The 21,828-nt window shown below is 43.0% G+C and overlaps 1 protein-coding gene across 1 annotated transcript in view; it reads left to right on the forward strand.

The window, feature by feature from the left end:
- The window catches only part of LOC117355414, a 155,868-nt gene extending 135,974 nt beyond the window's left edge, over positions 1-19,894 (forward strand). The window contains exons 2-3 of the mRNA XM_033933930.1: positions 7,001-8,328; positions 19,621-19,894. Of these exons, the coding sequence (XP_033789821.1) occupies positions 7,060-8,328; positions 19,621-19,824 (1,473 nt within the window). The 5' untranslated portion in view covers positions 7,001-7,059 and the 3' untranslated portion in view covers positions 19,825-19,894. The remainder of the gene's footprint in view (positions 1-7,000; positions 8,329-19,620) is intronic.
- Positions 19,895-21,828: the final 1,934 nt, after the last annotated feature.

Genomic DNA, 21,828 nt, shown 5'->3' on the forward strand with positions numbered 1-21,828 from the left:
ATGAAAGTGCTGAAACGTTTTGAAGAACCCTCAAATTTTAAATTATCAATGAGTTGCTGGGATAGATTATTGACAAACACATGCACAGAAGATAAACTGACTTGTGCTTATTATTATTTATTATGCTTTTTATGGCTTTGGTGGCATGATTACACGTACGTTATAAATGCAAGAATGTTCCAGGCAGCGGAATTAGAATCTGCTATTAAGGCTCTGCATCTGGTAAAGCTCCAGGCCCTGATGGTTTCTCAGGAGATTTTTACCGTATTCTTTCTTCTCATCTTTGCGGTCCCTTGCTATTGCTCAAGGCTCGTTTCCTCGATATGCTAATGAGATGATTATAACACTATTGTTGAAACCTGGCAAAGATGCTGACATCCCTATATCATTGATTAATGTAGATCTTAAGCTTCTTTCTCGTATTTTAGCTGATCGTCTTGCCCTTCATCTCACTGAACTCATCCATGAGGACCAAGTGGGCTTCATTCGTGGTCGCCAATCTGTCTGTAATGTCCGTAAGGTCTTTTTTGCTTTGTCCCATTGTCAATATCATCGTATTCCTGCATTGTTCGTTAGTTTGGACGCCTCCACTTTGATAGCGTCCACTAGTCTTTTTTGTTTAAGACACTTGAGTATATTGGGCTGGGAGGCTTCTATCTGAGGGCCGTTAGCTCTCTTTACTCTAACCCGCGTGCCTCATTATTGGTTAATGGGATACGTACAGATTCCTTTCCTGTTTTTCGGGGTACGTGTCAAGGTTGCCTTCTCTCGCCCCTGCTCTTTATTCTTTCCTTGGAACCTTTGCTTTGCACTCTTCGTGGGTTTGATGCGGTACATGGTCTTAATGTTGCTGGGATTACTTTGAAGACTTTGGCCTTTGCTGACAATATGTTTTTGATTCTTACTAGGCCGGAGGAATCTCTCTCGATGGCATTGGACCTTATTTCAGAATTTGGATTTCACTCCGGTCTTTCTCTCAACTTAGATAAATCAATCGCTTTACCCTCCATTATTGTGGTACGCACAGCATGGAGGGGTATATTTCCTCTTCGATGGGCGGACTCATATTTAAAATATTTGGGGGTTCTTATTCCGTTTGATTTATCTTGATTGTACTCTCTTAATGTGGAACACTTGTTTCAGACCCTTCAGAATAAATTGCCCCTTTAGAGGGGTTTACCGTTTTCTCTTCTAGGCCGGGTTCACTTATATAACATGCTTATTGTTCCGTGTTGGCTGTATGTCTTTCAGGTGCTCCCTCTTTATTTGACTTTACGGGATGAGCATCGCCTAGAACGTGTGGTTCAACAGTTCCTATGGTTGGGCAAGAGGGCCCGACTTCCTTACAAGCGGGCAGCGGCTCCGTGGTACAAGGGTGGAATGGGTTTGCTGAATATCCGCTATCTGACTATTAGTTGTGGTATGCGCCATATTAATGACTTTTTTCGGGTTTCCACTGCTTTTACTACTACTTCTTTAGAACTTTCTTGTTTCCGGACCACACATTTTAGTGCATACCTGCATTCTGTTCCCTCTGCATCTCCTGAGCCTCTCACTAGTAAGGTGTTACATCATTCATTGTGCAAGACATGACACTGGGTATGTAAGTTTCATTCTATTAACTCTACTATCACTTCTTTTCTGCCTATTTGTTTCAATAATAATTTTCTTCCTGGGGTTGATGGTGTAAGTTTTGCTAGATGGGAAACAAAGTTCATTCATTATGTGTTTTAATTGGTAGATGACGATGGGAGAATTAAGTCCTTTAATCAGTTGCGGACAGAATTTGGTATTCCGTCTACTGATACTTTTGCCTATATGCAAATTCTACATTATATTAATTCCCTACCTTCTAACTCACTTATGGCCCCCTGTCATGAATTGTTATCTACGGCCTTTACTATTGGCTCTCAACTCCCTGTTCCTTTTAAGTTTCACCTAGAGAATGACACGGTGATTGTTACCCGTGGCTAGCCGCAAGTAGCTGCGGGTAACCCGCCGAAACAGGGAAAGAAAAAATAGTGGTCGCTGCGGGGCGGGGACAAGGCCATTCACCGCCCCGTGGAGCGGTGGTGAATGGACTTGTCTCCGCAGTGAGGCAATGAAGGATCGCGCGGTCCAGCAGCCCCCACTCGCCCGATCGTAGCGTTCCGCCATCTCCCTCCCTCCACCTCACCTTAGATGCAGAGTTTGCCGGCTTTCTTTTTCGCCCAACCGCACATTTCAAAGAGCCGTGCACGTGTGGCTGCTCAAGTTATTCGATCTTCTCCTCTGCTGCAACTTCCTGTTTCCGGTTGCGTCAAAGGAGAAGATTGAACAGCAGCCCGGTTAGAAATTCCCTCTTCTTGGTGAAGCACCTCCCCCTGCTGCCTCTGAACCGGCTCAAACCCCCGCCTGGCTGCAGCCGCTCCTGGGCCACACCTCACGTTTTCTGGGACCTTCCACTATGGGGCACAAGCGAAGCCTGAGTGTGTATGCTGCTTGGCTTGTTCATGCATGTTTAGGTAGTAGGGGAGCCAGGATCGCTAGATTTCAGGTCTCAAGGCTGCTCTTCTCATTGCTTCTGACCAGGCAGATTCTTCGCAGATACCATGCGAGTCTGAGGAAGAGAATGGGCTAATCTTATTGCATTTCTCTGCTGTAGCAGTACAGAGGAAAACGAGTAAAGTGGGACACTCAAGAAAAGGTCAAGTCGCCAATATGCACTCTGAAAACGATAGTGAATTGTAATTTTCTACAATAATAAAGTTTAATTCCATTTTTAACTGCTTAGATTTGAAAAGTTCTAAACTTGTCTTTTTTTCTACCCTGCACAAGTAAAGATACAGAAATAAAATCTTAACATAGACCTTGCTGCACTTTGCTAATCTTAAACTCTGTAAGCAAATAGTCACTGTACTACTTCTTACCATTTTACTCCTGGTGGAATTCTGTGCACCCCTTCCCCCACCCCCCTCATTTTACACTAGCAACTGCTGTACAGCAAAAGCCCCAAAGCCCTTTAAAATCCCTATGGGCTTCAGGACAGTTACCGCAGTGGCCTGTGCTATTAGGCTTTGTAAAAGAGGAGGAAAATTGGTAAATTCTGCAAGTTTATCAATATTTATAGAATATTTTTGCTAATTATTATCCATATTCCATTTAAAACATTTAACACAAAATATTTTTCTTCTACCTTGTCTGGTTGTTTTATTTTTCCATCATGTTGGTTCCAGTTTCCCTTTTTTGCTTTCCTGTCGTCTTCGAATTCTTCAAGTGGCTGCTATCCATTTATCTTTTTTCCTCTCTCCTGTCTATTCCCTTACTACACCTACCTCTGATATGTTGATCATTCCTTCTGCCTCTTTCTTACCCTTCTTCTCCTCAATTTTCAGCTACCTGTCAAATTTCTATCTTTACTTGCATTCCTCATCTCATTCCTTCCTCAGCCTTCCATTCCCTTTAATCTTCAACATACCCCCAATTACCATATATCTATTCTCTCCTCCCCCTCAGTGTTCTACCATTCTTCTTCCTTCCTTCACCCTTATAGTCCAGCACCTGACATCTCTCTGACCTCCTGCACTCTCCCCCCCCCTCCCCCATGGTCCAGCATTTCTCCTACTCTCTTCCCGCACTCCCATTGCCAGGCATCTCTTCATCACTCCATTCTACTAGATCCAACATCTCTCTTCTTCTCTTCCTCCACCTCGTGTATATCCCACCCTCTCATCCACCCCCTGTCCAACACCATTCTCTCTCCCTCCCGTATGCCTCTTCCCCATGCTGCATTTTCTACCTCCCTTCCACTGCCATATCCAACATTTCTGTTTCTTTCCTACTGTCCACCATCTCCCCCTGCCTTGTGTCCTGGGTCAAACCTCTCTGTCCCTCTCCATGCACCATCTCTTCCTTCTCTCCTTCCTTTATTATATGCAACATTTCACCCTCTACCCCCGTCATGCATGTCTCCCCTCTCCTTGTGCCAACATATTTCCTTCCTCTCCCCTCTCCCCTCTCCTTATGCCAACATCTTTCCTTCCTCCCTGTACTCTCTTCTCCTTAATAAGGCTTGCTTCATTAGGTTGCGGTTAACCTGGAGGCCTCCCTTCTGTCGTGGATAGACTTCTAGGATAAAGTAGTATATTAGTTGTGTTGATAAAAATTTATAAACAAAGCCCTGCCAGCTGAACATCTCTTTCTCTAGTTCAGCAGCCAGAACTTTGATTTATAAGGAAGGAATAAGCTAAATATTGCAGTACTGAGGCTTATATGGATGCTGTGGGGACGGTGACGGGGCAGTGAATGAGATGGCAGTGACGGTGACGGGGCGGATTACATAAGAATTGTTATGATATTAAGTACATATTGATAAGATATTAAGAAGTACTATACTCAATAAATTAGCCAATAATATTTAATAAAACTTTTCAGAAGACTTAGGGGTCCTTTTAGTAAGGCGCAGTAGGGGTTTAACGCACAGAATACCGCGCGTTAAACTGCCTGCCGCACTAGTCGCTAACGCCTCCATGGACGAGGCATTAGTATTTTGGCTTACCACGGGGGTTAGCGCGTGATGAAATGTCCGACGCGCTAACCCCCGTAGCGCACCTTGATAAAAGGAGCCCTTAGCTCAGTCTGCATGACCCGGGAGGGAAGAACCCAACATGTTTCACCCTGTTGTGCTTTATCAAGGGTCCCCCTACAAAAAAAGGAAAAACAGGAAATGCCTTTCATTAACCTGATTATCTTATTCATTTTTTCATAAACATTTTCAATTTTAAAACTGACTCACCGCGGCCGCTGTTGTCATCCGACTCATTCATTTAAAGAGCAAGATGGCGGTGGCATCCTTCTCTCAGTATTTAAATACACTCCCTCTAAACAACTGACATCCGCTGCCTCCTATTGGACCTACCTTTATCCTATCAATGACGCCCATTCCACCTCCACATTCAGACCCCGTGGTTCCACAGTATCTAACTGATAAATCATTTGTTGTTCCCTTTCATTCAGAATTTTATCCATATTTCCCCCCCCCCCCCTCCCGCTGAATACTATCTGTAATGCGCCACTGCATCTCTTCCACCTTATGTTCTTTACTAATCCAATGTTGGACCATGCTCAGTCAATCTTATTTTCACCGGTCTGCTCGTGTGCCCAATGTAAATCAGCTTGCCCAGGCAGACAATTGCATAAACCACTTGATTACTAGTACAGTTGGTGGTTATTTTAGATTTTAATACAACATTCCTCCCCGGGACCTGCCAATGATCACCTTCTATGGTCATACTGCACCACTGACACCTGCCACATTTAACATGACCCCCCCCCCCTTATCTAGTTCCTTTCGCTCCCCAAATTTTTGAAAATTAAATTTTTGGCCTAATGTCTTGCCCTTACAATATGCTATTTTTGGAAATTCTTGCAAAGAGGGATGTACCCGTACAATGTGCCTTAGATCTTTCATAATGTTAACCAGTTTAGGAGCTGCTTCCCCCTTGAATGTACCTTCCTCCAACAATAATTCTCTCTGAGCAAATCATGCTCTTAAATAAGCTTGACGTATAGCTCGACTGGGATAACCCCTGTCAGTAAACCTCTGCCTAAGGTCCTGTGCTTGATCTTTAAAACTTTCTACCAAAGAGCACACCCTCTGTGCCCTTAAAAACTGACTGATGGGCAAATTAAATCATAATTTATAGGGGTGAAAACTAGTAAAATGGAGCAGGGTGTTACGTGCCACAGGTTTCCTGAACAGAAAGTACTAATTTCCCCATTTTGTATACTTATTTTAATATCCAAAAAATCAATAGTGACTTGGTGGCATGTCATTGTAAATTTAATATATTCATCTACAGAACTGAGATATTCAAAAAATTCTTCCAACTGGTCTTTGGGCCCTTGCCATAACAAAAAGACATCATCTAGAAAACGGACCCAAAATGGGACCTTGGCAAAGAAAGTAGATCCATATACAAAATGCTCTTCAAATCTTGCCATATATAACAAGGCCACTGAAGGAGCTAACGTGGCCCCCATCGCTACCCCCTGGATCTGCTCAAAAAAATCAGTCCAATACTGTTTAGAGGGAGTGTATTTAAATACTGAGAGAAGGAGATGCCATCTTGCTCTTTAAATGAATGAGTTGGATGACAACAGCGGCCGCGGTGAGTCAGTTTTAAAATTGAAAATGTTTATGAAAAAATGAATGGGATAAGCAGGTTAATGAAAGGCATTTCCTGTTTTTTCCTTTTTTTGTAGGGGGACCCTTGATAAAGGACAACAGTGCAAAACATATTGGGTTCTTCCCTCCCGGGTCACGCATACTGAGCTAAGTCTTCTGAAAAGTTTTATTAAGTATTATTGGCTAATTTATTGAGTATAGTATAAATTATAAATAAAATGAAATATAAGAAATAATTTTATGGCCCAATGATGAAGAGCCATGTAATTCTCTCCAGTGGAGTGGTGGGTCTGAGGCCAAAAAACAAATTAAGCCTTTATATCCAGTGCTTTCTATTTAGTAGTGATTACAATTCTAGATACATTCATTATTTAACATCTATATTCTGGAAATATATTGAAGATATGCATTTTTTATATTATTGAATTGTTTCAATTATTGTTTTTAGTTTTATGTCCCTGAAGCAGTCCTTGAGTGGGTGAAACATGGACCATGTTGAGTAATTGTTTCAATTTAAAAAAACCCAAAAACTTTTATTTTGGAGCATTCAATTAAAAAAAAAAATACTTTTATTTTGCTGCATTCAGTTTGGGTTCTGCTTTTTTTTTTTTTTTTTTTTTTTTTTTGATCTGAAGAGCTTTTCTGTTTTCTGAGCACAGTACTGGTAACACCTAGTGTGATTCCTCGGAGATCATGGTTCCATTCTCCACTACTAAAAGTGCACCATGATAGATCTCACTTACTTTCTGTGTACCCTGAAAGGCATGTTTAGATTGGCTCTGTGTACACTAGCAGAGCTTCAATCAATCTAATGATGATTTTTTTTCTCAATAGAGTTATCTAAACTCACCGAGAGATGTGCAGTTCAAGGACCTTCTATTGCTTGGCAACAAATGGAAGAAATTGAAGTCTCTAAGGACCCATACACCGAGAGCATCAAAATTAATCTGGCAGATGAAGAGAAGGTCAATCAATTCTCATCTGAGAAGAAGGCTGAGGAGAACTCAATCAATGAACTTGACTGTAGAGATAGTAATCTTTTTTCCATGGATGACAGCACTGTTGCCTCAGGATCAGCCATAGATAGGTCCTCACTGTTTGAAGTCAACGCAGCTGAAAAACTGAATTACTTTTTTTATACAAATCTGACAGTTCAGAACAAACTCCCTAGAAGTATATCTGCAAGTGTCTGTGAAAGAGCTGAAATCTTGAATAAGAAAGAAACAGGGCCTTATCCCCTCACAGTTCAGAAATATGACTCACTGAGTCCACTACGTCCTCCAATAAAAACTAGTTCACTGGACAAAATTCGCCAATTTATGGACCAAGCCAATCATGTCCAGTACATGATAGGACAGTTTGAAAAACAAATAGAAAGCAGCAAGCTTCAGAATGGCCAAGAAAAAGACAATATAGAAAAGAAGGCAAGAGAGAGAGCTATGGACCAGGAAAATGAAAACAGAGTTAAGAAGGAATTTTACAAACAGCAAGATAAGAACAGCGTTATAATCAAGGAAGTATCTATAAGTTATGGTAAGCAACATCAAATCAAGATTAAGGAAGACTGTATTCTACAAGGTAATAACTCTATCTGTAGGAGACAAACTCCATGTGACTCCATACATGAAGACCAGAAGCAGTTACTATGTTCCCCAAATCTGTTGCAGGATGTGATGTTCCAAGAGAACCGTGTGTATGCCATACACAGACCTCCTGACATATTAGAAGCATGTACAACTAGCCATAAGACAACGTACAAAGCCAGCCAAAGCAGCCTTCAGGAGTCAGGCATCTCAAGCCTTCCACGGGAAGAAGAAAAAAAGAAGGAAACCGTTATGCCATTAAATAGGATCTCATCAAGTATCTTCAATCAACGCCTTGAGAACAAAACTTTTGATGTACTGAGGTTAAAGAAAACTGTAGTGAACCATATTGTTCCCAGCCAAAAGCCCTCAAAATGGACTATTCTGGATAAACCTGACTGGAGGCTGACCTGCCAAATAATGGATAAGAATGAAAATGGTATCTGGAATGTTCCCGAGGTGAAAGATGATCTTAATCGGTTGTGGTTGGATTTCAGTGTACTCCCATATGATTTAAGGCTTAACTGGATGTCACAGAGAATGAGATATGGAAAAGAATATATTCTCAGACAGCACCAGGTAAAGTCCTCAGCTGTTCACATCAGGGACCCATCTTCAATAGCCTCTACCTACATGGAATTACTACTGCCAAAATATCAAAGAGACAAAAGAAGTGGCACATCAAGAATTCACATTCTATTTTCCAAAAGAACTATCTTCTTTTTAAACCAGTGCTCAGAGTTGTTTTCCAATCTCAGACCAAACACCAGGGGACAGGGTCTGCAAAGTAAGTGATCTGATGGACAGACCAGTCACATTTTTTGAACTTGGATTTGAGCTATTTCTGAAGCAGCAGAACCCAAAGAACATTAAAGCTTGAAGTTATCTCTGCTGCAACATCAGATAGGTGTTCTAAAGTTCAAGATTTATTTAAGAAGCAACAAGGGCAGTGATTGAGAGTTCTATCATAGCCGTTTAACACGTGGGTTTGTCCCTGGAAAACAACTCTGAGCACTGGTTTAAAAAGAATTATTGATGTGCCACTTCTTTTGTCTCTTTGATATTTTGGTTCTCCCTTTTATTCTACATAATCAGCCAATCTCCTTCAACCTGCACATCCAACCCATTTCCACAGTCTTTCTCCTATACCTCGCTCCTGCCATTAGAGACCCATCAAGTACAGGCTCTGACTCCAATCCTGAGCTTTCTCATATTAAACATGTTTTGCCTGTTTATGCATCAACTATATTGTAAGTTGTCTCTATTTTTCTATCTAAATCACTATATCCAGTGCCACTATAGAAATGTCAAATAGTTAATTGTATGCACAGACTCCTTCACTCCACACAGCCAACTCATAAATTGAAATCTCACAATGAACGACTTCAGTGGAGTGAAACAGAAGCTGAGTAAAGTTAAAGCGACTAACCACTAGCATGCCAGCTAGGAAAAACTGGTCTTACCTCGCCCTTATGCAAGTCATTTCTGCACACTAAGGCCATTTTTACCAGAGCTGTAAAATGGCCGATATTTTCCATTAATGTGTGACCATTTTTTTTCAAATTGCTGCAGAATCACATGCCACCTTTTATTTTGAAGAAGGGCTCCCACGTTATCTGTGTGTTAACCAGTTAGCACAGGAATGTCCACTCTCTGCCTCTGGCATGCTTCCCCCAAAATACAAAATAATATTAAGATGCAGTTAGCACACACAAATTCAAATTTAGCAGTGGACACATTATATCATATTCATTGTTGGTTTAATCGTGAATTGGTAATGAGTGTGAGAATGGTTGGACCGTTCAGGTCTTTATCTGTCATCATGTACCATGGGTCTCTTTTACAAAACTGCAGTAACAAGTCCCAGTACTGCAAACATAGGCTGTGGAACACTTTTTTGTTTGGGGGGGCCCGCAAACTCTGCCCCAGACCCCACCCCCATAATAGTACTAATTGTAATACCATTTTTCCATTCATTTTTCATATATACACAAAATATAATCTTATTAACAATACATAATGGTTAACCACAAAATTAAACTACACAATATGCTTCTCAACATTTATTCCTACCAGAACACCTGGCCTTGGTCACACATGCAGAACTCAGATAACCCCTGTACATATACAGGACCAGAAACTAAAGTACTAATATTGTCACCTGCCGGGGTCTCTGGAAGCTTGTGGAGGACCACCGACAGGCGGCAGCACGACCCTGGCGTGGCTCCCAATGTGGGAGACCTTACTGATGTACAATACCTTGTTTTCGCTATAATAAACACCAGCGAAAGACAATTCAAACCAAAAATGTCCAAGGTTTAATTTGTCACCAAAACAAAAATAGAAAACCAAAAATAATACAGTCCAGAGAGGAACAGTTCTCAACACTATCCTTGAGTCCTGGACTTTAAATCATACAGTTTTGTTTCTTCACCAGGCATTGTCATATACTGCATTGCAAAACAAATTTCAAACATGAAGAGAACAAAAATGCAGTATTGCAGTCTTTTGATATTTTCCAGCAATGGCACCCCTGCAGTCCTTTCCCTTGTTGGGTAACAGAATTGCTGGTTCCCCTTTATTAAATAGCTGTAACAAGCTCCCGCAGAATCCCAACCCTTAGATCTTCGGGGATCCTACCCCAATTCTGTAAGTCCCTTGAAGTTAAACAGGTAACAGGGAAACTGCTCCACAAGCCCAAATGAAAAACTTCCTTCAGTTTCTCCTGGCTTTTGCATAGCTGGAGTGCAGCAACATAATCAATGCTAAATGCTGGTGCAGCACTGCTCTTAGTCCAGTTCCACAGAAGAACCAAAACTTTTATACCAAACAAACAGTCCCAATAACTATCTCCTTATGGAAACCAGTACCTCCAATCAGTGAGAGACTGCCCAGCTGACATCCATGGCTTCCACATTCTCAGGTCCAGGCAGCACCCATTCAGCCGTGTCCATGTTTTCTGGAACACCCAACTGCTCTGCTGACTCTTGGTCAATGGAATCCTCCTATTCCATAGGCTCCTGTGCGAGGTCTGGCCTTTGCCTGGCCCGGAGAACCTTCTCTGCCAGGTCCTCATGTGCAGCCTGCCTTACTGCCTTGGAGAGCTGTTTAAGAGTGTTTGTGCCACTCCCTGTTCTAAGTGTCCGAGTTCCTAGCTTTCATGCTCTTTGGCTCCCCCCCAGGTTGCTGGGCAGAATACAACTGAGAGCTTGATTAAACCTCTTAAGGGAGCTGGGTTTTTTACTGGGACGTGGAGCTAACCTGTATTCTGGCTCCTGCTCAGGTTCAGATGGCTCAGGATAGGCAGCTCTGCTTTCAGGATCTCCTGCCTGATCATTCTCGGTCAGTCTCTGGTCTCGGTCAAAGGATTTACTATGGGGTTTCACTCCGACATGATCGTCTCGGGGAGCGGAAATGTCACAATATATACAAACAAAACCCTAAGATGCTAAATTCTGCATGCAGTACAACCCCAAAGAAATAGAAACAAATGCATTTCTTCCTGAACAGTACAAAATATAGACAGCAGATGTCATTTCTCAAAACTGACACAATTCAATCACTAAATTGAAAATAAAATCATTTCCCCTACCTTGGTTTTCAAACCTTTTTTTCCCAGTCTCTGGCTGCACTTCCTTTTGTCTGTGCTCTTAACTGTGTATCCAAGGCCACCTTATCCATTTCCTGTTTTCTCTCCTTCACTTTCTATCATACATTCATCTTTAGCATTAACTTTTAACATTCTGCTTTCTTCTGAAAATCTACTTTTCCATGCCTTGCCTTCCCTTCCCATCTATCCATGGACCCGTGCTCTTCAACATCTTTAGAAACGATCTAGACATTGGTACGAAGAGTGTGGTGATTAAATTTGCAGATGATACGAAGTTATTCAGAGTAGTGAAGACGCAGGGGGATTGCGAAAATCTGCAACGTGACATAATCAGGCTCGAGGAATGGGCATCGACATTGCAGATGAGGTTCAACATGAGTAAGTGTAAAGTGATGCATGTAGGCAACAAAAATCTCATGCACGAATACAGGATGTCCGGGGCGGTACTTGGAGAGACCTCCCAAGAATGAGACTTGGAAGTTCTGGTCGACAAGTCGATGAAGCCGGCCACTCAATGTGTGGCGGTGGTGAAAAGGGTGAATAGAATGCTAGGAATGATAAAGAAGGGGATCACGAACAGATCGGAGAAGGTTATCATGCCGTTGTACCGGGCTATGGTGCACCCTCACCTGGAGTACTGCGTCCAGCACTGGTGGCCGTGCATGAAGAAGGACATGGTACTACTCGAAAGGGTCCAGAGAAGAGCGACTAAGATGGTTAAAGGACTGGAGGAGTTGCTGTACAGTGAAAGATTAGAGAAACTGGGCCTCTTCTCCCTCGAACAGAGGAGATTGAGAGGGGACAAGATCAAAACATTCAAGGTACTGAAGGGAATAGACTTGGTAGATAAGGACAGGTTGTTCACCCTCTCCAAGGTAGGGAGAACGAGAGGGTATTCTCTAAAATTGAAAGGGGATAGATTCCGTACGAACATAAGGAAATTCTTTTTCACCCAGAGAGTGGTAGAAAACTGGAATGCTCTTCCGGAGTCTGTCATAGGGGAGAACACCCTCCAGGGATTCAAGACAAAGTTAGACAAGTTCGTGCTGAATCAGAATGTACGCAGGTAGGGCTAGTCTCAGTTAGGGTGCTGATCTTTGACCAGAGAGCTGCCGCGTGAGCGGACTGCTGGGCACAATGGATCATCGGTCTTACCCAGTAGCAGCAATTCTTATGTTCTTACCATCTCCTTCCTCTGTCTCCCTCCACCCCTCTGTCTTGCCTTCCATCCCTATTCACCATCTCATCCCTTTCCTATGGTCAGATATCTCTGTCTTCCCTCTTCCCCCCTCATATGGTCTGGCATCTTTCTCTTCTCCTTCCCTCCCTCTTCCCGAGATCTAACATCTCTCTCCTCTCCTTTCTGTGGTCTGGCATCTCTCTCTCCCCTCCTTCCCTTCCATTCTGTGCTCTGGCATCTCTCTCTCTCCTTTCCATTCAAGTGGTCTAACATCTCTGCCTTCTTTGGATCATCTCACCTCCCTCCCAGTGTAACATTTCTCCCTCCCTCCTCTCCACCACTATCATGTCTAACAATTCTCCCTCTTTCTTCCTTTCCCCATATACATCATCTCTCTTTCCCTCTCATGCCACACACCTATGTTCAACAATTCTCCATTCCTTTTCCCTCCCCCACTGGCAGCATTTCTTTCTCTCCTGTCCCTCTACTTCACCTGTGCAGCATCTCTCTTTTCCTTTTTTTCCTGACCCCGTCCCCCGTGCATTTGTCCTTCCCAACCCTCTCCCATTATGTGCAGTATCTGTCTTTCCAAATCACCTGAGCATCTGTCTTCCCAGCTCCCTACTCCTTGCACCCAGCCACCCCACCCCAACAGACTCTGCACCCAGCCAGCCACCCCTGCCACTCTGCAATCCCCTGTCAGACTCTGTACCCCCAGCCAGCCCCATCAGAATCTGCACCCCCAGCCAGCCCCATCAGAATCTGCACCCCCAGCCACCCGTCAGACTCTGCACCCCCCCAACCATCCCCATCAGACTCTGCACCCAGCTAGCCACCCCACCCCATCAGACTCTGCACCCAGCTAACTAAACTAAATCTTAGGTTTGTATACCGCATCATCTCCACATTCGTAGAGCTCGGCACGGTTTACAGGAGATGGGATAGAAAGGAACTACAATGGAAGGTAGAAGATTAAAGGAGATTAGATACAAAGGAACTACAGTGAAGGGTTGGAGGTCCATATATGAGGAGTTTTAGAGGGCTTAGAATGTCGGAGAAGGAATAAGTATCAGATTTTTGAGAATAGCCAGGTCTTCAGATGTTTGCGGAAAAGTTGGAGAGAGCTCAGGTTCTGAAGGGGTGAGGAAAGGTTGTTCCAGAGCTCGGTGATTCTGAAGGGAAGGGATGTCCCTAGTTTTCCTTTATGGGAAATGCCTCTTAATGAGGGGAAGGATAGTTTTAATTTGTGGGTGGGTCTGGTGGTGTTAGGGTTTGAGGAGTTCCAAGAAAGAAGGATACATGGATGGAGGATCCCATGTAGGATTTTGAAAGGTAGACAGTCACATTTGAAGTGGACCTTGGCGGTTATCGGTAGCCAGTGAAGCTTGGACAGGAGCGGGGAGACATGGTCAAATTTACTTTTTGCGAAAATCAGCTTGGCCGCGGCATTCTGGATCTGCTGGAATCTATGAAGGTTTTTCTTAGTTACTCTTAAGAAGATAGAGTTACAATAGTCTAATCTGGAGAGGATGATAGATTGGACAAGGACGGTAAAATGATTTTGATGGAAACAGGATCTGACTTTCTTCAGCATGTGAAGGCTGAAGAAGCATTTTTTTACCAGGGAATTGAGGTAGTCATTGAAGAACAATGAAGAATCAACGATGATGTCCAGTACATTGCTTGAGAACTCAAACTGCAGAGTGGAGCCGGAGGGCAGAGAGATGGCGGAGGGTAGTCAGACTCTGCATCCAGCCATTCTGCAATCCCCACTGTCAGACTCTGCACCCCATCCACCTCCCTGTCAGACTCTGAACCCCCCAGCCACCACCCCGTCAGACTTTGCACCCCCCCAGCCACAACCCCTGCACCCTCCTGTCAGACTCTGCACCCAGCCAGCCAACCAGCCACCCCCATCCCCCATCAGACTCTGCACCCAGCCAACCAACCATCCTCCTCCCACCTTCAGACTCTGCACCCAACCAGCCAACTAGCAACCCCCCCCCCCTTCAGACACTGCAGCTAGCCAGGCACCCCACCAAACTCTATACCAAGCCAGACACCCCCTCTGTCATACTCTGCTCCTTTCCCCCATCCCTATGTCCAATTGCACCCCCTCCCTTCCCTCTCCCTCCTTGCTCGTCTGCTCGCTCACTGTGCACCCTGCCCCATCATCCTACCTCCTCTGGCCTGGTCATGGCTGATTTCTTCTGCCGCTGAGCGGTAATGAGCGGGAGCGTGCTCTGACGCTCCTGCTCGGCGCTCAACCGTCTCTTTTCCAAGCTGGAGAGCCTAACCATTTTAGTCTTTCCTCATACGAGAGGAGTTCTATCCCCTTTACCATCTTGGTCGCTCTTCTTTGAACCTTTTCTAGCGCCACTATATCTTTCTTGAGATAAGGAGACCAGAATTGAATGCAATACTCCAGATGAGGTCACACTATGGAAAGTTACAGGGGCATTATAACATTCTTAGTCTTGTTAAACATACCTTTTTAAATAATTCCTAGCATCCTGTTTGCTTTTTTGGCCACCGCCGCACATTGGGTGGAAGATTTCATTGTATTGTCTACGATGACACCCAGATCCTTTTCTTGGGCGCTAATCCCCAAGGTGGACCCTAGTATCCGGTAACTGTGATTCAGGTTATTCTTCCCAATGTGTATCACTTTGCATTTGTCCATATTAAATTTCATCTGCCATTTGGACGCCCAGTCTTCCAATTTCCTAAGGTCCACCTGCAATTTTTCACAATCTGCATGTGTTTTAACAACTTTGAACAGTTTAGTGTCATCTGCAAATTTAATCATCTCACTCGTCATTTCAATTTCCAGATCATTTTTAAATAAGTTTACTCTCCTCCATTGAGAAAAATGACCATTTAACCCAGTGGTTCCCAAACCCTGTCTTGGGGGACCCCCAGCCAGTTGGGTTTTCAAGATATCCCTAATGAATATGCATGAGAGAGATTTGCATACCTGTCGCTTCCTGTCTCTTCTCGAGGGTGAACAATCTCATGCCTCAGAAAACTGGGATTGTTCACCCTCGAGAAGAGAAGACTGCGAGGAGACATGATAGAGACTTTTAAAATACTAAAAGGATTTGACAAAATAGAGCAAGAAACAGCGTTATTCACATTGTCAAATGTGACTCGGACAAGAGGTCATGGACTGAAACTGAGGGGCACCAGGCCCAGGACAAATATTAGGAAGTTCTGTTTCGCATAATGAGTGGTGGACGCTTGGAACGCTCTCCCTGAGGAGGTCGTGATGGAGACCAGCATTCTGGGATTCAAGAGCAAGTTGGATGCACACCTTCTTGCAAATCACATTGGGGGATACGAGTAAACAAGGTTTCTCAGCAGGGAACACCTGGCTTGGCCTCCGCGGGGGCGGGTCGCCGGACTGGATGGACCTATAGTCTGATCCAGCGAAGCCATTTCTTATGTTCTTATGTTTATTCACACCTTCAAAGAACTCAAGCAAATTTGTGAGGCAAGATCTTTCTCAGCTGAACCCATGCTGACTCTGTCTCATTAAATCATGTTCCCTTATGTTGGAATACTCTTAGACTTTGCCATTTGAGAAATACACAAAGAAATAAGTTAGCCTTCCCTTCCTTTAAGAGAATTAAATCTGTTGGGAAGCTCAGTCGATCTTTTCTTTTCAAGTTTGTAGAGATCTGGAATGAACTTCCTGACTCCATTAGGTTTTTAGGCCAGCTGCAATTATTTTGTAAATCCTTGAAAACTTTATTGTTCTTGCAATTTTAAAACGGTTTAAGTACAATCTCCATGAAATGATAATATTATAGTTATTTTTCTCATGCTTTTTTACTATGTACTTTAGTTTTTAATTATAGCTCTTCTTTCTCCTATTTTTTTTGCTATGTACTCTAGTCTTAATCATATGTGAACCGAGTCGAGCTCCACTAGGAGATGACCCGGTATATAAACTGAAGATTAGATTTGATTAAAATCGTTTCTATCATTTTGCCTGCACCGAAGTGAGGCTTACCGGTCTGTAATTTCCCAGATCTCCCCTGGAGCCCTTTTTAAAAATCGGCATAACATTGGCCACCCCTCCAATCTTCAGGTACTACAGACGATTTTCTGCACTCAATTTTGAGACATTTTTCTCAAAATGTCCAAAGTCAGAGTTTTTAGACATCATATCGAAAATGGCTCTCTGTGTGTATTTAATTTGGTGACTGATTAGCACCTCTTGGCAATGTATTATTTCTTTGTTCTCTTCTATAGGACTTATTATTTCTCAAATTTGTTATATCTGTTATTTTTTTCTTTAATGCTCATGACATAATAAAAATTACAGACAAAAATGAGCTGGCCTCAATGATTTGAGTCCATTGTTGAGGATAAATAACCTGAAACTTGAAACTTAAACTTGAAAGTTAATAAACTTGAAACTTGAAACTTGGGTTAACATTAAAGGCCTGTCTGAAAAGCAATGCTTTCAATTTAGTTCTAAATGAATAATAAGTGATTGTCTTCATATCCACCAAAAGCGAATTCCAAAGAATGGTAACTGAAGGCCACATACTGTATAGATTCTAGTCACTTCTTATAGAATGATGGAGGAACAAATCAACACTGATCCTAAGATCTTAAGACTCTAAATGGAGTACAGGGAAATAAAAAGCCTGCTACGCAGAAAGATCTGATATTCATCAGAACCTTCAACACCTGTGTCAAGATTTTAAAATGGATCTTTTGCTTAACTGGAAGTCAGTGATGCTCCACCAGCAATGGATTACTATACTAATATCTATGGCATGACATAGAAGTCTGATGACTGATGCATTAACTGTAGCTGCTGAAGCCTTCAAGCAGTAACGCCTAGAGATTGTCTATCTTACTGGACTCTTCATTCTTGAAAGAGAAAATAGGGATGGCAATATATTTCTTTTAAATATCCATATGGTCTCTGACTTTGACAGATTCAGCTTCTATGTGGACAAATGCAAAGTGATGCACATTGGGAATAATAACCTGAATGCTAGGGTCCATCTTGGGGGTTAGTGCCCAAGAAAAGACAATACGATGAAACCTTCTGCCCGATGTGCAGCGTCAGCCATAAAAGCAAACAAGACTAAGAATGTTATAATGCCCCTGTATCTATCGTTCCATGGTGCGACCTCATCTGGAGTATTGCGTTCAATTCTGGTCTCCTTATCTCAAGAAAGATATAGTGGCGCTAGAAAAGGTTCAAAGAAGAACAACCAAGATGATAAAGGGGATGGAACTCCTCTCGTATGAAGAAAGACTAAAACGGTTTGATCTTGGTTTCAATCAGTATGCATATAGTTCCGTTTAAATTTTCTGTATCAGAAGCCGGAATGAGGATACCTTTTGATTTTGCAATGTTTAATGAAAGTTTATGGTGGTTTAACCAACTGGTGATTTTGTCCAATTTGACATTTATTTCCTGGATTTCACTAGCTTGTGTTATTTGTTTTGTTTTAATAATTTATATTCTGCATATCCTACAAATCTATGCGGATTACAAATTATTTAGGTACTTAAGCATATTTCCCTAACTGTCCCAGCAGGCTTCCACTCTATCTAATGTACCTGGGGCAATGGGGATTAAGTGACTTGCCCAGGGTCACAGGGAGCAGTGTGGGATTTGAACCCACAACCTTAGGGTGCCAAGGCTGTAGCTCTAACCCCTGCACCACACACTCCCTGATTGATGGGATGCAAAAGTTGGACATCGTCAGCGTAAATGGTGAAACTGATAGATCGTGCCAGAGTAAGTATAGGGGCTAAGAAGATATTAAAAAGGAGCAGGGATAATATGGAGTCCTGTGGGACTCTGCATTTTTGTGAGATTGGATCAGAGGTTGATTTGTTGAAAGTTAAAGTTTTGATCAGTGAGATAGGAGGAGACCCAGAGACTCTACAGTTTTGAAGGCAATTATGGAGAATTGCATGATCGATTGTGTCAAAAGCTGCTGTTAAATTGAGGGATATTAAAAGAACTGATTTACGATGATCGCAGTAGTATAGTATGTTTGTAGTCAGGCCAATTAGAGAGAATTCAGTGGAGTGATTGGTGCGAAAACCCATTTGGTTTGGATGAAGAGCATTTACAGTTACATTTAGGAGAAGGGTTTAGAGGATTGAGATCCAAAAATTAGCACACATGGATCTGCACTTTGAAATCTGTGCTTATTTATTCACCCACATTACAGGCAGGTGCTGCAAGTCTGAAAGGGTAAATACATGTATTCAAAGTCCCTAATCAGAGACTGAAAACTATCCTCTTAAATTCTATTATGAATTCTCTACTGCCTTAACACTGGCTTTTACAAAGCCATGGTCGAGGTTTCTACCGTGGGCCAACCAGATAAATTCTCCGATGCTCATAGAATTCCTATGAATGTCGGAGCATTTATTTTGCTGGCCTGTGGTAGAAATCTCTACCATGGCTTTGTAAAAGGGAGCCTAATTTATTCAAAAGATACAAACAGCTGATCACCAGCAGCATGGGGAGTGTTCAATTTTTTACACCAAGGACCACAGAAAGGGTGGTAGATGTGTGGAACAGTCTCCCAGAAGAGGTGGTGGAGACCAAGACTGTGTCTGAATTTAAGAAAGCGTGGGATAGGCACCTGGGATCTCTCAGAGAAGAAGAGATAATGGTTACTGTGGATGGAAAGCCATCATGTTTCTAAGTTTCTTTGTTAATGCAAGGTTGTATGTGTGCATCTAATGCAAAAAGAATTTTGATCTCTGGAATGTACTATAGGGGGAACCTGAGGTAGACCAGAGAAGCTTTTATATGTGAAAAAAGGTTCATAAAAATTACTCCCACAAAAGAGTCATTTCCATTGTTCACTTTGTATCCAAAATTTGCTGTCACTTCCATTTTCAGATCCATTCACAAAACTGCTTTCTATGTGATCAGGATGCCTAAAAGTATTCACTATGGGTTTGATTAATGGTGGGATTGGTAAGGGATGAGCATGTTCTGGGCCATGCTCAAGCATAATCTTAGACTGGATCATGATGCCATGGCTGCAAAACATTACTGAACTCAATTTTTTTATCTTTATGCCAGTTCATGAGGAAGGTCCTGAGTGAGGACATGTTATGGATCCCAGAAGGAAAATGCTCCTGCCTTTTCTGCGTGAAACAGAAACAAAACTTTGGCTCGGAGCCCTCCAGGTGCAGGGAACATGGGCACAAGTACATCAAACCCACAACTAGCTCTTCTATCAATACCCTGAATGACGTATCCATCAAACCCAGGGCAATGAATTAAGAGTTGAGAGCCATGGAGAAAAGGGAGGGGGAGGCATAAGTGGAGGAGATGCAGAAGGTGAGACTGGCGCAGACCCCGAGGAACTGAATACATGTAAGAACGTAGAATGGCCATAGGTTTCCTTAAATAAAAGATTATTAAAAAAACCAACCAGCATATTTGTACGTTTCTGTTTTTGTGTTTGTAATTTAAATCCAAGTCAAGATGGCAGATTTTGCTTTTCAGAGATGCTGGCACAGTTAGCTAGAGTTGAGTTTGTACCATCGCCTGCAGCACCCTTGCCAAGGCAGAAGTGTGTGATGTGGTACCATGCAAAGGAATTAAACCAGAACAGTCACTCACTAGGTTAAAAAAATGAAGCTCTTTTCCTTTCTTTTATCATGCCCTGCAAAATAAATGTAACAAACTGAAGCTTTGTTAATTCTGGAAAAAACTGGTTTCCCTGAAGGTTAGAAACATAGAAAGATGAGGGCAGAAAAGGGCTATAGCCCATCAAGTCTGCCCACACTATTTACCCACCCTTTTAAGTCTACTGACCCCCTGAAGTATAATTGTAATTATACTGTCACTCTGCTGACCCGCTCATTCAAGTCCTAGTGACCCTATCCCTTGGCATGACCTCGTAGGGATCCCACATAGGTATCCCATTTGTTCTTGAAGTCTGGGATGCTGCGTGCCTCAACCACCTGCACTGGAAGCTTGTTCCATTGCTCAATCACTCTCACCATGAAGAAGTACTTCCTGGCGTCTCCACAAAACTTCCCTCCCCTGAGCTTGAGCGGATGTCCTCTTGTGGTCGAGGGTCCCTTGAGAAGAAAGATATCATCTTCCACCTCGACCCGTCCCGTGATGTACTTAAATGTCTCAATCATGTCTCCCCTCTCCCTACGCTCTTCGAGAGTGTAGAGCTGCAATTTGCTCAGTCTTTCTTCGTACGGGAGACCCTTTAGCCCCGAGACCATCCTGGTGGCCATCCGCTGAACCGATTCAATTCTGAGCACATCCTTACGGTAATGTGGCCTCCAGAATTGCACACAGTATTCCAGATGAGGTCTCACCATGGCTCTGTACAATGGCATCATGACTTCAGGTTTCCTGTTGACGAAGCTTCTCTTGATACAACCTATCATCTGCCGTACTTTAGATAAAGCCTTCTCCACTTGAGTGGCTGCTTTCATGTCAGCACTGATGATTACTCCTTTCCTAAGTCTCGTTCTGCCGTAGTCCTGGTTAAAGTTTCTCCATTCAGGGTGTAAGTTCTGCAAGGATTTCCGTTACCGAGATGCATGACCTTACATTTCTTGGTGTTGAAGCCCAGCTGCCAGATCAAGGACCAACTTTCTAAAGTATGCAGGTCTTGCTCCATAGCATCCTGTAGATTATAGCCATTTACTATATTGCATAGTTTGGCGTCATCAGCGAATAAGGTTACCTTGCCTTGAAGCCCTTGAGTCAGATCCCCAATGTTGAAGAGGAGTGGGCCCAGGACTGAACCCTGTGGCACTCCGATAGTCACCTCCGACATTTTAGAGAGGGTACCGTTAACCACCACCCTCTGAAGTCTGCCACTAAGCCAATCTTTAACCCATGCAGTTAGAGTCTCTCCTAATCTCATCGATTTCATCTTGTTCAGCAGCCTGCGGTGTGGGACGCTGTCAAACGCTTTGCTGAAGTCCAGGTACACGACGTCCAAGGACTCTCCTGAGTCCAGTCTTCTTGTTACCCAGTCAAAGAAGCTGATTAGATTGGACTGGCATGACCTACCCTTGGTGAATCCATGTTGGCTGGGATCCCGGAGTTCTTCCTTGTTCAGGATCGTATCTAATTTATACTTAATTAGTGTTTCCATGAGTTTACACACTATTGAGGTGAGGCTTACCAGTCTATAGTTCGCAGCCTCAGCCTTGCAACCCTTTTTATGTAAAGGAACGACGTTGGTTGTTTACCAGTCCAACGGAACTTTCCCCGTACTTAGTGAGAGATTGAAGAGCACTGCCAACGGTT

The sequence above is a fragment of the Geotrypetes seraphini genome, chromosome 2 (genome assembly GCF_902459505.1).
Source record: "Geotrypetes seraphini chromosome 2, aGeoSer1.1, whole genome shotgun sequence".
In the NCBI taxonomy this organism is placed as follows: domain Eukaryota; kingdom Metazoa; phylum Chordata; class Amphibia; order Gymnophiona; family Dermophiidae; genus Geotrypetes; species Geotrypetes seraphini.